Below are 14,544 nucleotides of genomic sequence, written 5' to 3' on the forward strand. Positions count from 1 at the left end.
GAATCTATAAACATGGCATTGGATAGATGAAGAAAAACTATACGAAATTGAAACAAATATATTGATAGTGAATATTCATATTCTTGAGTTTTTGTATTATCGAGATTATGATAATTTGTCAGAAATTGGATCAAAATCACCCTATCAACATGTTTATTAAATCCAATCTAACTGTTTGGAAGTATCATTTCATCGAAGACTAGTCTATGGATGTCTCGTATAGTTTTTTTGGTCGAAGAAATTAGGTCGACAAGGTAAGATTTGGGCTTTGGTTTTTTTATTAATTTTTTAAAATTATTTTTACTAGATTTTTTTTTTGGTTTCTACTTTATTAAATAATAATTCACTAGTTTGAAACTCCCACCCAATATGCAAACCTCAATAATTAATTGGATTAATCATAGAAATACATTCCAATGAGATAAAATTTAATTAGAAAGCACCCCCCCCCCCCCCAAAAAAAAAAAAAAAAAAAAGACATGTGGATTGGATTAAGTTATAAACATGTTGATTTGTTAATTCCAATAAGTTCTTATTAACCAACTTATAATATTGGGTTGGATTAATTTGATTATACTAATTTTTTTTTTATTAAAAATTCACACCTTATAATTACTGAGTAGAATCGTAAAATTTTTAAACATGTATTTAACTGAGAGTTATAAAAATGTTAGTCACTTCAAACATTTGATACAACTAACCTAATCTAGATCGTTGGAGTCTAGGTTATAAATATAAACGAGTCAACCAAATTAAATTTAAGAAAAAAAAACATATAAATTGGTTTTAAATTAATCTTTAATCTATCTAGATTATTGATACTTTTTAGGTTCTAAAATTCTATTTTAGTTGATTTTTTTTTAATATTTTATAATTTCTAAATGTTTATGTTGTTTTTTAACTTTATTTTTGTCATTCAGCTCTTAAATTGTGTATTTTAGCCTTTAAAATTTTAAAAAGAATAATTTGAGTCTTTATTTTTATCTTGTTTTTAAAAAACGAATAATGTACCTTTGATTATATGTACTAATGAATTCAAGTAATACAGATCTCAGACAAATATTGACAAATAAAAATTAAATGAGAGAAAAAGATAATAAACAAAGAAGTCATGATAAAACAAGCCAATATGATTGTTTAATAACAAAATCAAAGAAATAGCTTAATTTTCAAAAAAAAAAAAAAAAAAAAAAAAACAATATATGATGAGTTGAAAACAAGACTTAAAAACAATAATTAAGATCTAGTTTTGTAATTATTTTATTTTTTAATATTAAGCTGATGGACACTACTTTTATCTTCAATTTATTCATAACTAAAATAAATAGTTTTCAAAATGTTGTTTTTGTTTTTGTAATTTAGCTAAGAATTCAACCATTGTACTTAAATAAGATGCAAATCATTATAAGAAATGTCAATGATATAGACTTAATTTTTTTTTTTTAAAAAAAACCAAATAGTTATCAAACGGGGCCTAAAAAATTAAGGGTGTATTTGGATAGCTCGCATGCAATCACGATTACAGGAGTGTTGGAATTGGAATCAGAAAGTATTGGAAAACGTGAGTAATTGAAGGCGAAATAAAAATGAGATCGTAAAACATGAAAACGATGAAAAAGAGGATTAGATTAAAAACTACGAAAACATAATGAGTTTTGTATTACAAATCGAACTCAAAACTTTCAATTCAAACATTAATTTTTTATTACATTATATTATAATCACATGCTATTAGGGTTACTAAACACACCCTAAGGGAAGACAAACTCATCTCAACATTAATTTTTTTTTTTTTTTTGGGAAAAAGGACAGTTTAATACTGCCCAAGTCAGTCAATCGCTTATTTCTCCTAAAAAAATTCAAGATTTTATCGGAAAAACAGAACCGAACTAAATTAAAAACCAACAAAAAGAAAATCTGATCACTAACAAAGAGAAAAAAATGAAAAGTATAAAATGGGTATATGTTGTTGTATTTCTGAGGACACTGAAAGGCGGTTCCGGCACGACGGAGCTGTGCTATTATAGCCAATTTTTAAAACCGATCAAGGAAATTTGATTGAATTACACAGTAGAAATGGATTCCTAAATGAAATCACGTTCTCATCTCAACCCTTCAATTCTTCGTCTTCTTCGTTTTCGCTGTCATATAATATACAAATTTCTCACCTACTTTTCCCTCCTTTCTTGTATCTGTACTGTGTCTATTGCATAAAAATAAAGCCCTAGAAAAACCTTCCCCAACTGCCACTGCCATGGCCACCTACGTTTTGACACTATATTCCTTGCATTGTTCCTCAGGCGAACTGGAATTCCGATTATTCAGAGCTCCGTTTTCGCATGAATAATTGGACCCACTTTTTCTATTTTCCGATTTTCTTGAGGAGCAGTCTTTTTGTGTTTCCCGCCCGTCGTTCATAGATATGATCGATTCAACTAATTTCCATATATATATATATATATATATATATTTTGATGATTTGTGATGCCGTAGAATTAGGAAGGTTAGCTTTGGTTTTACGACTTGGAAGATTTTGGTATTATTGAAGGATTTTGATTTACTGTTTCTTTTAGTTTTGCATTGTTTGGAAAATGACATCTGAGTTTTGATCAATTGGAGATGGAGAACAGCAGTGGAGTGGATGATCAGGGATCAGGATGGTTCGAAGTCAAAAAGGTGCCAACTCTATTATCGGCTAAGTTCTTCTTCTTCTTCCTTTTTCTGACGGTTGGGAAGTGGGTCGAGGGGAGATGAATGATTGTTATTATTTATTGTTGGGAACGCTGAAAATGAATGAATGAACGAACAATTCTTGGCATCCGAATAAAGTCCCCGAAGCCCACCGATTTATTCTATCTGAATCTTTGAGTTACTTTTCATTTTTCTTCCGCGGAAGTGTATAAGAGTTTCTCCTCTTCAAAGTTGTGTTTGTCAGTTTGAAAAAGATTGGTAGCTACTTTCTTTGTTTCAGTGATTTCTCTAAGAATTTAAGGACATTAGACTCAGATTCTTTAAAATGGGTTCTTTTATTGCATCTAAAGATAATGTTTTGTTGTTAGATGAAAGCTTGAGCGACAGAGTTATTTGTTTGTAATGTAGGTGCTCTAAAAATTTTACCGGCATACTTGGATATGTGTTGGGCTCTTCTTTCCTTTTCGAGGTGCTGTAAATGTTATGCAAAGCATTTCTTTTTTCACTTTTGCTGAAATTTGAGTTACATGCACTGCATCATATGATATAACGTTAATACTATCCTTGTCAGCCCATTCTTTTTCATAAGTGTTCAGTTTCCTCAACCTCTGGGTACTGGGTTCATTCTTATCTATTTTACGTTCCTGGTAATGCTCTAATCATGTCATATATTTGTGGTGGCGAAGCTAACATTTGTGTTAATTTTTCTACTCTGTTTCCCAGAAGCACAGGAGCAGTTCTAAGTTTTCCCTACAGAGTTGGGTTGGAGGATTTACGGGAAAAAATTCGTCTAATTCTTTGCGCAGTCCAAATCTTGTGAATAAAAATCCCCAAAATGACAGGTCAAACTCAAAGTCTCATCCTCCAACATCAGGAGGAAGCTATGCTGTATATACCCAAAGTAATACCGAGAATTCTATTGCTACATCAATTGGAGGCAATGGAGATTCACATTGCCCTGATAAATGCATGGTCAGACAGGACACTGAATTCCCCGAGTCATCTGTTTTACACATTGCAGATTCTCATGCTGGAAGTGGAGAGTGTGAGAAAGTCCCCCATAAGGATATGCCTGGACTGGTTCAAAAGATCAAATGGGGTGATCTAGAGGATGATAGTTTGGTATTGAATAACAGTGCTAATGGAGTTGAAATAAAGTTTGGTAATATTGGAGAGGTTGATCTAGGTGTCTCTGAAAAAAATGAGGTTAAGCACGACTTGGCTTCACTCGTCTCTTCGTCCATAGATACCCAAGCAAACAAATTGGTGGCAGCATCAGTCAGAGAAGAGGAGGCCTCTCATCAGACTCTTTTATCAACTAATGAGGAAAAATTATGCCAAGTTAGCCATCAAGATATAAATAGGGAATTCATAGAAGATTTGGAAGTATTAAGTAATAGTGAAGCAACAGTCTGTCCGGTTACTGATGGCTCAAATTTCAAGGGTATAGGAACTGAACACACCAAACCTGTAGATGATCACAGTTCAAATTTTAATTCTCTCTCTTGTGAGGAAATTGTAACTGAGCCAAAAGTCCTGAAAGCTATCAAGTTACCTGAGGTAGAAAATCCAGTGCTCCATGAAGCAGCAGGTAAGACTGAGATTTGTAGCTTGTCATTGCCTGTTCAGAATGCTGAGTCAGTTCCAACTGAAACTAGTAGACGTGAAAATTCAGGGGGTTCCTTTGATTTGGTTGAAGAACCCCAAATTGAACAAGGGAGTGGAACTCATAATGTGCAAGTTGCGAGTGTCCCCAGTGAAGGTGAGACAGGGGAGAGTAAAGAAAGGTTTAGGCAGCGGCTCTGGTGCTTCCTTTTTGAGAATCTTAATCGAGCTGTAGATGAACTTTATCTCCTTTGTGAGCTGGAATGTGACTTGGAACAGATGAAAGAAGCCATTCTTGTTCTTGAAGAGGCTGCATCTGACTTTAAAGAGCTAAATGCTAGGGTTGAGGAGTTTGAAGAGGTAAAGAGGTTGTCTTCTCAGTCTGTTGATGGGATGCCAATCACTATGAAGAGTGACCATTGTAGGCCACATGCTCTCTCTTGGGAGGTGAGCTCGAGTATGTCTGTTTTCTGCGAAGCAACTTTCAGATTCTCTGATGTGGCTATAGCTTCTCTTTTTGCAACAATAAGTATATCATATAGTAACTCCTATGCTTCAAGTAACTAATTTTCTGTTGTGAATTGTTTGATTGTAGTGATGTTTCTTTTGTAAAGAACTTGGAAAATATATCGTATATTGACTCCTATGCTTCTAGTAAGTAGTTTTCTGGATGTTGACAGTAGGAAAAATTTGTCATAGATATCTAGTTCTCTTCTTTTTCATTTTATGTTTGTGGTCTTCTAACTTTGCCTTTTTTCCATTCTTAATGAACCAGGAGATCTTGAAAATTTCGGAACACACAAGAGAAAAAGGAGCACACTTCTGTCTAAATAATTATCTTTGGTCTGCTTTGCGTGATTAGAATTTAAATACCCTTGGCAATCTTTGTGTGAGGAAGCAAGAAATCTTAATAGAATTGAGCCTTGGGTTATGTAGATATGGGGATTTTTTAAACTTCTAGTTTTAGCTTGGTCTAAAGGGAGGGATAGAGTTAAAAATGATCCACTGTAGGAAATGAATTAGTTGGGGCTAGAACGCTAAAACTAGGTGTCTCGAAAAGAGGATTGCTACACTGTTCCTCTCCTTAGATCACTAGTTTTCAAAAATTCATGAATGCCGTTCCCAACTATGAGGACTGTAATTTGGCTACGAGTGACAGAGATGGAGGGTTATGTAATTTCCTTTTTCTTATCCCTTTTTGCTTTCTTTCAAAGCCATATGCCTTTTTTAGATGGCTTTGGATGTACCCTTTTGTGGCATTCATTCATTCATTATGACTCATTTGGGCTGTTACGTAAATTTTGATGAGCGGTTTTTAACCAAAGAAAAGGGGACGCCATTAGGCTACATTTACTTGGGGAGTTTCATGAATTCCTAGGACAGACATGAGTGATTCCACCATGCACAAGACATTTGTTTTGTGTCTGAAGAAATCAAGAAGAAATTAGATTTTTGATTAGCTTGGTAAAATCATCTCTGAGGCATTTATGAAGAGGATCAAGTGTTGCCTTTTATTATCCCTACTAATCAACATGCTTTTGTGGCGGGTGAACAAACCCTTGATGAGTTTCTTGTTGCTTGCTAACAAGGCTATTTAAAACTGTAATATTTGCAATTAAGGAGGGTTCGACCTTAGAATTGCTATTGGAAAAGTTTGCAATGCTGTCAGCTGGGATTCCTTGGATGTTTGTTTTTGGAAAAAAGAAAAAAGAGGCTCTAGTTATAAGTAGAGAACTAGAGTGATAAATTGCCTATCATCTACTACTTTTCAATTTAAGTCAATTGGAGGCACTGGAGAATTTTGTCTAGAACGGGGAGTCAAGGAACCTTATCCTCTCCATTCCTTTAAATTTTTAAAATTAAATATTTGTGGTTGCAGTAGTTACAATCATGTGCAATTTGCCCTTATTATTGTAATGTTTAGGACAGAGTGCTATTATTACGTAATATGTGGATAGTTCTTGATTCTCGAATTCTAATTCAGCGGTTCATAGGGAAAATTAGTATATATTTGACCCTCTTTTGTATCGATGTAATCTGTTTGTATGACAGAATTAACCTTTTCATTGTCGAGTTTATCAATTAATCTTCCTCTAAAATTTAAAACCCAGTTATGCATTAATAATGCAGGTTCGGCGGATGACAAATTCTCCTCATAAAGCAGAGATTTTATCGTCATCACTTGAGGCATTTAAGAAAATTCGGCAAGAGAGAGCCAACATGCTTGAGGCAAGCAAAAAACTCCCTGGGAATGAGTGTCTAAGTCCTCAGTGTATGGATCAAATGAAGAAAACATCTACAATAAATTGTGTAGTGCATGAAGCCGCAGATTCAGCATCAAAGACAGCAGAAAACAAAGGTGTAGATCTCACTCCAGGGAGTCTTAGTGGAAAAGAAAAGAATACTGAGTCTCTTGGTACCGATAAGGTTAATGTTGTGCAAAATATACGTTCACGCCCACAGAATTCCTTGTCTTTTATAAATTCATCCAAGCCACCTCTAGCTGTAAAATTTAAGCGCGACCAGCTTGAATCTGATGTAGAAAGGTTAGTTTCTAGAAGAGAAAGGGCTCTAGCCGAAGGCACATGTGAGAAAATTCAGAAACCTATAGAACATTCCAAAAGACAAGCAACTGTTTCTGAAAAAGACAAGGAAAAAGAGAAGAGGAATATGGGTGCTCGGAAATCCATGGATGCATGGAAAGAAAAGAGGAATTGGGAAGACATACTTTCATCATCTGTTCGGATTAGTTCTCGAGTTTCACATTTGCCAGGCATGAGCAGGAAAAGTGCTGAGCGTGTACGTGTGCTACATGATAAACTGATGTCCCCAGACAAGAAGAAGAAAACTTCTTTAGATGTGAAAAGAGAGGCAGAAGAAAAGCATGCTCGTGCAATGAAAATTAGAAGTGAACTAGAGAATGAAAGGGTTCAGAAACTGCAGCGTACCTCGGAGAAATTAAATCGTGTTAATGAATGGCAGGCTGTACGCACTATGAAATTACGGGAGGGAATGTATGCTCGCCACCAGCGCAGTGAATCTCGACATGAAGCTTTCCTAGCTCAAGTTGTGAAGAGAGCTGGTGATGAAAGTAGTAAGGTGAATGAGGTTCGTTTCATCACCTCCTTAAATGAAGAAAATAAAAAGATTATGCTGCGGCAGAAGCTTCACGGTTCTGAGTTAAGGAGAGCTGAAAAACTTCAGGTAATGAAAATTAAACAAAAGGAAGACATGGCTAGAGAAGAAGCAGTGTTAGAACGGAAGAAATTGATCGAAGCCGAAAAATTGCAGCGTCTTGCTGAAACACAGAGGAAAAAGGAAGAGGCTCATGTTCGAAGGGAAGAAGAGCGGAAAGCATCTAGTGCAGCAAGGGAGGCGAGGGCCATGGAACAACTTCGTAGGAAAGAGGAAAGAGCAAGAGCCCAGCAAGAAGAAGCTGAACTTATGGCCCAGAAATTGGCCGAGCGACTCAGTGAAAGTGAACAACGACGAAAGTTTTATTTGGAGCAAATACGGGAGAGGGCTTCTATGGATTTTAGGGACCAATCTTCACCCTTGCTGCGACGATATATGCATAAGGATGGTCCAAGTAAATCAACACCTAATAATAATGGTGATGAGCAGGGGCCAAGTAGCTCTGACTTGGGTTCTGGTCTTGCATTGGGTAAGACAACAATGCAACAACACATGAAACGAAGGATCAAAAGAATTCGACAGAGGCTTATGGCTCTGAAATACGAATTTGTTGAGCCCGTTAATGGAGCTGAAAATGTTGGCATTGGATATAGAACATCCATAGGAACTGCAAGGGCAAAAATAGGTAGGTGGCTTCAAGAACTTCAGAAACTTCGCCAAGCAAGAAAAGAAGGGGCTGCAAGTTTAGGGTTGATAATTGCTGAAATGATCAAGGTATTATCAAACGCCAATATTCTATTTCGTTGGTTGCATGGTGTCCCAATTTATTGCTTGTGTCTATATATTATTAAATTGTATTTTGACGGTAAAGAGTTGAACAGTGTGAATTCTCCATTCCTGCATTTTGTCCATTCATCAACTTGTTTGTAGGGTATATTACCTTTTAGGATGTGAGTTTTTTATATTTTTCATGCTTTTGTAATTATTCATGAGGAAGAAAAGATCATGGTGCTTAAGCTGGGAATTTGCAGTATGAGTGCATGGATTTAAAGTAATTTTATGTGAAACTATGAGATGTGGTATTTGTAATCTTAGTTGATTGTTGGTTCTATTCCTGTCAATACTAGTAGTGATGTGTCATTGGTGTCACAGCTTGTAACTTCTCTATGCATAATTTATATTCATCCATCTGAGGATTGTGATGTTGAATTGTTTCAAAGCATGTCTTTATACTAAGATAGCATAACTTGCTTTCCTGTAAAATAAAAATAATTGCTTGTCTATTTGACTTGTATGCTGTTAGATGTTTTATTTGACAGTTTTTGTTTTTTAGTACTTGGATGGAAGGGAACTTGAGCTGCAAGCTTCTCGCCAAGCTGGCTTACTTGATTTTATTGCTTCTGCCCTTCCTGCTTCTCACACATCTAAACCAGAAGCATGTCAAGTGATGATACACCTATTAAAATTGCTAAGGGTAGTATTATCTGCATCAGCAAACAGAAGTTACTTTCTTGCGCAGAATCTCTTGCCACCAATCATCCCAATGCTTTCAACAGCCCTTGAAAACTACATTAAGATTGCAGCTTCTATTAATGCTCCTGGTAATGGGGTTCCATCAAGCAGAACGTCTATTGAAAATTTTGAATCGAGCTCTGAAGTACTGGATGGGTCTTTGTGGACTATCACAACAATAATTGGTCATATAAACTCTGAAGGACCACAACTCCAAATGTGGGATGGTTTGCTAGAACTATTGGTTGCCTACCAGGTTATTCAACGTCTTCGGGATCTTTTTGCACTTTATGATAGACCTCAGGTGGAAGGGTCCCCATTTCCTTCTTCGATTCTCTTAAGTATACGTCTTCTGGTGGTTTTAACATCAAGACCTGGAACTGATAGTACCATTAGTTGTGTATTACCATATAGTGAAAAATGGGCAGGGGATGAAAGTGGAATTGCTATTTCTGTCGTTTCTGGAGATTTTCTTGGAACTGGTTCCACTGAGGATAGTAGCCCTCCAGAATCTGGGTTAAATGGTGGTAAAATTGTACAAAATCCAAAAATGACAGTAGATCAACTGGATGATGAATCATGTGAGCAGAAGATAAAGAATGGGATGAAACCCAGTGATTGTGGTCAGAGGGAGCAGACTGATTGCTCGATTGAGGCAAATGGTGTTAATCTTATCCAGACCGATGATCCACAAGATGGTGAAGTTGTCTTGAAATCTTTTGTATCCCAAGGGGATAAAAAACAACCGGTGGATCTTGTATCTGACGAAAGGATAAAAAATATTACAAAATTGAAACCACCACTAGCATATCTATTATCTGCTATATCTGATACTGGAATTGTTGGTCTCCTGTCTTTACTAACAGCTGTATTGCTGCAAGCAAACAATAGATTATCATCCGAACAGGTACGTTAAATTGCCAAATGCATTATATCTCTGAGCTAATTTATATGGCTTTAACAGTTAATGTACGTGTTAACTTATGTTTCTATTTTTAGAAATTTTAGTGTTCAATTTCTTCAAGCCATGCAGACTGGAATTTATCGTTTCTTCATGCTCATCTTGCCACATTCTCTTTTTGGTGATTATCGTGAATATTGTAACAAAATCATTATGATATTTATTATTTTTTATTTTGATGTTTAATATATTAACTTTTATAATTTTTTTGGTTTACACTATTGATGGATTTTTGTCAGATATGTTTTAAATCCATTTTTTAGATCTAGCTTAATCTATAAGCACTTTTGGTGCAACTTTTCCTGATAGACTAGTGTTTTAGCACAATGGGCCAGTTGTTTGTTCCAAACTTGCTTTAACCAAAAATAGCACTTTCAGTGCAACTTTTCCTGATAGACTACTGTTTTAACACAATAGATCAATATATCTCCGGATTCTACTTTTGGTGGCTCTCGTTCATCGAAATTGGGCTTCTTGAAGTGTGGACTTTAACATTCTTGTTGTGCCTACTGCCTTCATCAAGGATCTTTGTGATGCTTTGTTTTTTGGTCCGGTCTGTATTTGATTCATATCTTTTATCGATTGGCTTGTACGTTTGTTACTCTTCCCCTCGATCTCCTTTGATGTATTCTTTTTTTTTGGGGTCTGCTTTTGTATGTAATTGGGTTTTCTCCCATTTTATTCTTTCCTCAACTTACTCTTTTCGATATTTCATTCAACAATTAAATGTTTCTTATCCCCCCCAAAAAAAAAGCTTTGTTCTCTCTCTCTCTCTCTCTCATTTTTCTTTTCTTTTCTTTTTTCTTTCCTAAACAATTTATCAGTTTTTTGTTTTCCCCATTTTATATTTTACGTCAGTTATTGTCTTAGTCACATGAAGTAGCTATATTTTGAAAGTTTTAGCAGCTGCTTGTTTATGTTTTCAATTTTGAGATACCTTTATTTTTGTTTCAGGCTTCATATATCCTTCCGTCTAACTTTGAAGATGTTGCTACTGGTGTGCTGAAGGTGTTAAATAATCTAGCCTCTTTGGATCTCAAATTTATGCAGCGAGTGCTAGTAAGTTGGCATTATTTCAAGTGGAACTTTGTCTATGACTATTTTCAATCTCTCGAACTTAGTTCAAAAGTGGATTCTTGAATTTGATCCTTAGATATGAATTACTAAATCTTCATGGAAAGAAAGATTAATTACTAGATGTCTAACTCCAGGCTAACTAGGCTGCATTCGTATCTTCTTTCAGGCTAGACCAGACCTAAAAATGGAGTTCTTCCATTTAATGAGTTTCCTTCTCTCGCATTGCTCAAGCAAGTGGACAGCTCCTAGTGATCCGGTAACTTACATTTGCTATTTTGTTGAGTGTAGGAACATCCTTTTTCCATATATGCTAGTACTTGAGTCTCGAAACTAATTGATTATTTGGCTACAGAAGTGAACGTCATAGCCGTAGTTGTACATTACAATGATAGGATGTTAAGAGTCAACCCCTTGGTGGTGTTCGTCAGACTGACATTGATTAACAAAGAAGTCGTTGGAATTAACAATTCTGTGCAGTATTAGGAATCCCAGCAGTAAGGAAGTTTGTAGCAGCCAAATATCCTCCCAAAACAAAATTCTAGCCACAATTGAACTCAACCACTCGTCCAACTGCACGCGGCGCTCGGGAATAAATGGCCAGGGGCCTCTAGAGCTTCCAGCGAGTAATTCCCCTCAAAGCTATAATTCCCAATGAAAACCTCCAACATTTAACGAGAATGACTTTGTGTAGAGGCAAAAGAAATACTCCCCTGGCCGACAGGATGTGGTGTTTGAGATGCTGGCATGGATCCAGGAAATTCATTTGGAGCAAACCTGCTTTTCTGCTAAGCTTGCAATAATCCAAAATTTTTTTGCCCATTAGAATAAAATCTATACTTCTGGAGGACAGGCAGATTGGTCTACCCACGATAGTGGAAGGAACTAGGAAAAACTCTCTAGTCTAGAGAAACACTTAAGAAATACGGTGTGGTCACTAGTCGCCTAGTTGATAGGATAGTAGCCATAATCTATCTTGAGGGTTCATACACATTCATTGATGTCAATTTTTTTCCTTGCCTTAATAATTTATCCCTTTTAAATTTAATTGCACCATTATGTATTTATGCGTTACTGTTTAGTTTTAAGCTTTAAAACCTGCTTGATCATCCTCAGATTGGTCTTCTGCTTCTCGAATCTCTATCCATTCTTGGGCATTTTGCTTTGTTCCATCCTGAGAATCAAGAAGTCCTTCGCTGGGGGAAGAGTCCAACTATACTCCACAAGGTTAGTATACTACCATACTGATCCCATCCCTAGTTGCATATTTGGATGAAATTGAGTTTTCTATATTCTTTTTTAGGTCTCATTTCTTTCCATCAAAGTTTTTGTTGCAAACATGTATTTTTTTTATTTTATTTTATTTTTTATGTATTTTTATACATACAACACTGAAATTCTGTCTTGCGCTAAGGCTCCAGCAGGACATTCTGTCTTGGGCATTAAAAAACACTGAAATTGACGAATGAGATTTATGTGCTTAGGTGTGCGACCTGCCGTTTGTGCTCTTCAGCGACCCCGAATTGATGCCAGTGTTGGCTAGTACCCTGGTTGCTGCCTGTTATGGGTGTGAACAGAACAAGTCTGTTGTTCAGCAAGAGCTAAGTATAGATATGCTGCTTTCATTATTGAGATCCTGCAAAAATAATCCACTAGTACCAGCTTTACAATCGACTTCAACTCAAGAGAACGAGGAATCTAATGAATCTAACCCAAATGGTCCCGAGTCTAGAAAACCTCAAACGGATGGTACCATTAGAACCACCCGCAACGTCGGCAGAATGACAAAAACTTCCTTAGGAAGACCTGGAGGAGGTTCCTCAGGAAATAGCAATAGAAGTAACAAAACAAGAAACCACAGAGATAATAGATCAGCTAAAGCATCTGATGAAATAGCTTTGAAGCACAATCAACCAGCAATAGAAGTTGCATCTGTGATGTTGCATTATAGATTCCCTAGCAGTTTTCTTGATAGAGCAGAGCAGTTCTTTTCAACTGGCATTTCCACTGCTGTAGATGGATAAATTGAGAAGGCTTGATGTGGGATTTACCTGGTTTGTGATTAATTGATCTTAACCAGAATTTTGTACATAATTTCAGCTACATTATATATTCAGTTTTGTTTCGAAAAACAAAGATTTCTGTTAAAAAATACAAAAGTCCCAGCTAAAATTTAGAATTACTTTTAAAAAATCGAAGATTAATAATCTTATTGCCCATATTGATGTCTAATCTCAGATTTCATATTTTTTCAGCCTTGCTTTCAAGCCATGATATGAATGTAATCAAGGAACAACTAACAAGTTACAAGAACTTTGAAGGCAGTTAAGCATACCAACAAGTTCAAAAGGTTATAGTCATCACCAATGCAAAGAAATAAGTTTTTCAGTTCTATTACACAGCATGAAAGGAAGAAATGTTTGTATTCTTTTATTTAATTTACTTTGACCATCAGATCAGATGTTGAAAAGGCATTTTTTGTTATATATATATATATTAAAATTACTGTTTTTATATAAGAATAATTAATGATTTACAGCAGTTCTTTTCCAAAAGCTAGGTTTATTAATTATTGGCGCAAGTTATAGAAGATAACAATCTACTCTTTCATCCTGTTCTGAAATTATTGAACATGAAATATTTTTTGTTCACAAAATTTAAGTTCTATTTTATCATGGTTTTGGTTTTGGTTTTTAAAATTTAGGAAAAAAATACCCTTTTGTTTCTAGATTTTGGGTTTAGTTTCTATTTAGTTTTTAAGTTTTAAAATGTCACACATTTAGTCTTAAGTTTGGAGTTTAGATTCAAATTTAGTCTTTAAGTTTCAAAATATTAAAATTTTAGTCTTGATATTTCGGTTTTACTTCAATTTGGTTCCTATGTTTTGAGATTTACATTTTTTAACCTCGATTTTTCATTGAGTACTCACTTTTCGTATTTTAGAGTTATTTTATTAAGAAACTAAAAATCGTTAAAACAATTATAATTAATTAAATTTTACTATTTTTATGACTTTTAAAATTAACTTGAAAATTTCACTTCTAATACAGGGTGGAAGCCACATTTGACATTCCCCAGTTCACAATCATTCTCCTCTTACTAATTTCCACCTTCTCCATCGGAAGGATGATGCAGAAAAATAATAAAAAGAAGCAGCGGCGGCGGTTGAAGCTTACCAAAACTAGCGGTTGTGTTTCTTTGTTAGGGGCTGACGCATTTGAAATCGCTTTATATATGTGTTTGAAATACAAATTATTTCTCTTTGTTTGGATTTTCCCCTTAATTTTTTTTAAAAAAGGCTATTAGATTGAAAATTATTTAATTCCTACATTTTAGTAAAACCTCCTAAAACATTCATTAAAAAAAAAAATTCTTACCTATTTTTTATCCCGTGATATTGTTCAAATTATTAGAATAGTGATAGTCAAATACAGAAAATGAGTCAAATTATTTATAAATATAATAAAATATATAAATGAAATGATGAACAGTGATAGACATTATCAGTGATACAGATAAATATTTTGACAGACAGCGATATTTTGTTGTATTTGAGAATATTTATA

The 14,544-nt window shown here is 35.0% G+C and overlaps 1 protein-coding gene across 4 annotated transcripts; it reads left to right on the plus strand.

The window, feature by feature from the left end:
• Positions 1-1,923: 1,923 nt before the first annotated feature.
• On the plus strand, positions 1,924-14,306 carry LOC120070833 (uncharacterized). Of its 4 annotated transcripts, XR_005480029.2 has the most exons (11): positions 1,941-2,676; positions 3,100-3,160; positions 3,415-4,743; positions 6,427-8,205; positions 8,765-9,850; positions 10,859-10,963; positions 11,148-11,237; positions 12,095-12,205; positions 12,463-13,032; positions 13,234-13,328; positions 14,029-14,306. XR_005480029.2 is itself a non-coding variant. In XM_090311311.1 (10 exons), exons 1-9 carry the CDS (start codon positions 2,642-2,644, stop codon positions 13,000-13,002), a joined length of 5,136 nt encoding a protein of 1,711 aa, XP_090167437.1. In that variant the 5' UTR covers positions 1,941-2,641; the 3' UTR covers positions 13,003-13,032; positions 13,234-13,533. The 4 variants fall into 4 exon arrangements, 2 of the variants coding, with proteins under 2 accessions (XP_090167438.1, XP_090167437.1); XR_005480031.2 differs by lacking the exon at positions 3,100-3,160 and having other exon boundaries at positions 1,924-2,676; XM_090311311.1 differs by lacking the exon at positions 14,029-14,306 and having other exon boundaries at positions 13,234-13,533.
• The last annotated feature ends 238 nt before the right edge of the window (positions 14,307-14,544 follow it).

The sequence above is a fragment of the Benincasa hispida genome, chromosome 2, assembly GCF_027475165.1.
Source record: "Benincasa hispida cultivar pf3 chromosome 2, pf3_genome.v1.1, whole genome shotgun sequence".
In the NCBI taxonomy this organism is placed as follows: Eukaryota; Viridiplantae; Streptophyta; class Magnoliopsida; order Cucurbitales; family Cucurbitaceae; genus Benincasa; species Benincasa hispida.

Excerpts from the sequence above, each read along its gene's own strand:
- LOC120070833 (XM_090311311.1), top strand. The coding sequence starts at position 2,642 with ATGATCAGGGATCAGGATGGTTCGAAGTCAAAAAG. Across the intron at positions 2,677-3,099 it reads GATGGTTCGAAGTCAAAAAG|GTGCTCTAAAAATTTTACCG; the intron begins GTGCCAACTCTA and ends TTTGTAATGTAG. Across the intron at positions 9,851-10,858 it reads ATAGATTATCATCCGAACAG|GCTTCATATATCCTTCCGTC; the intron begins GTACGTTAAATT and ends TTTTTGTTTCAG.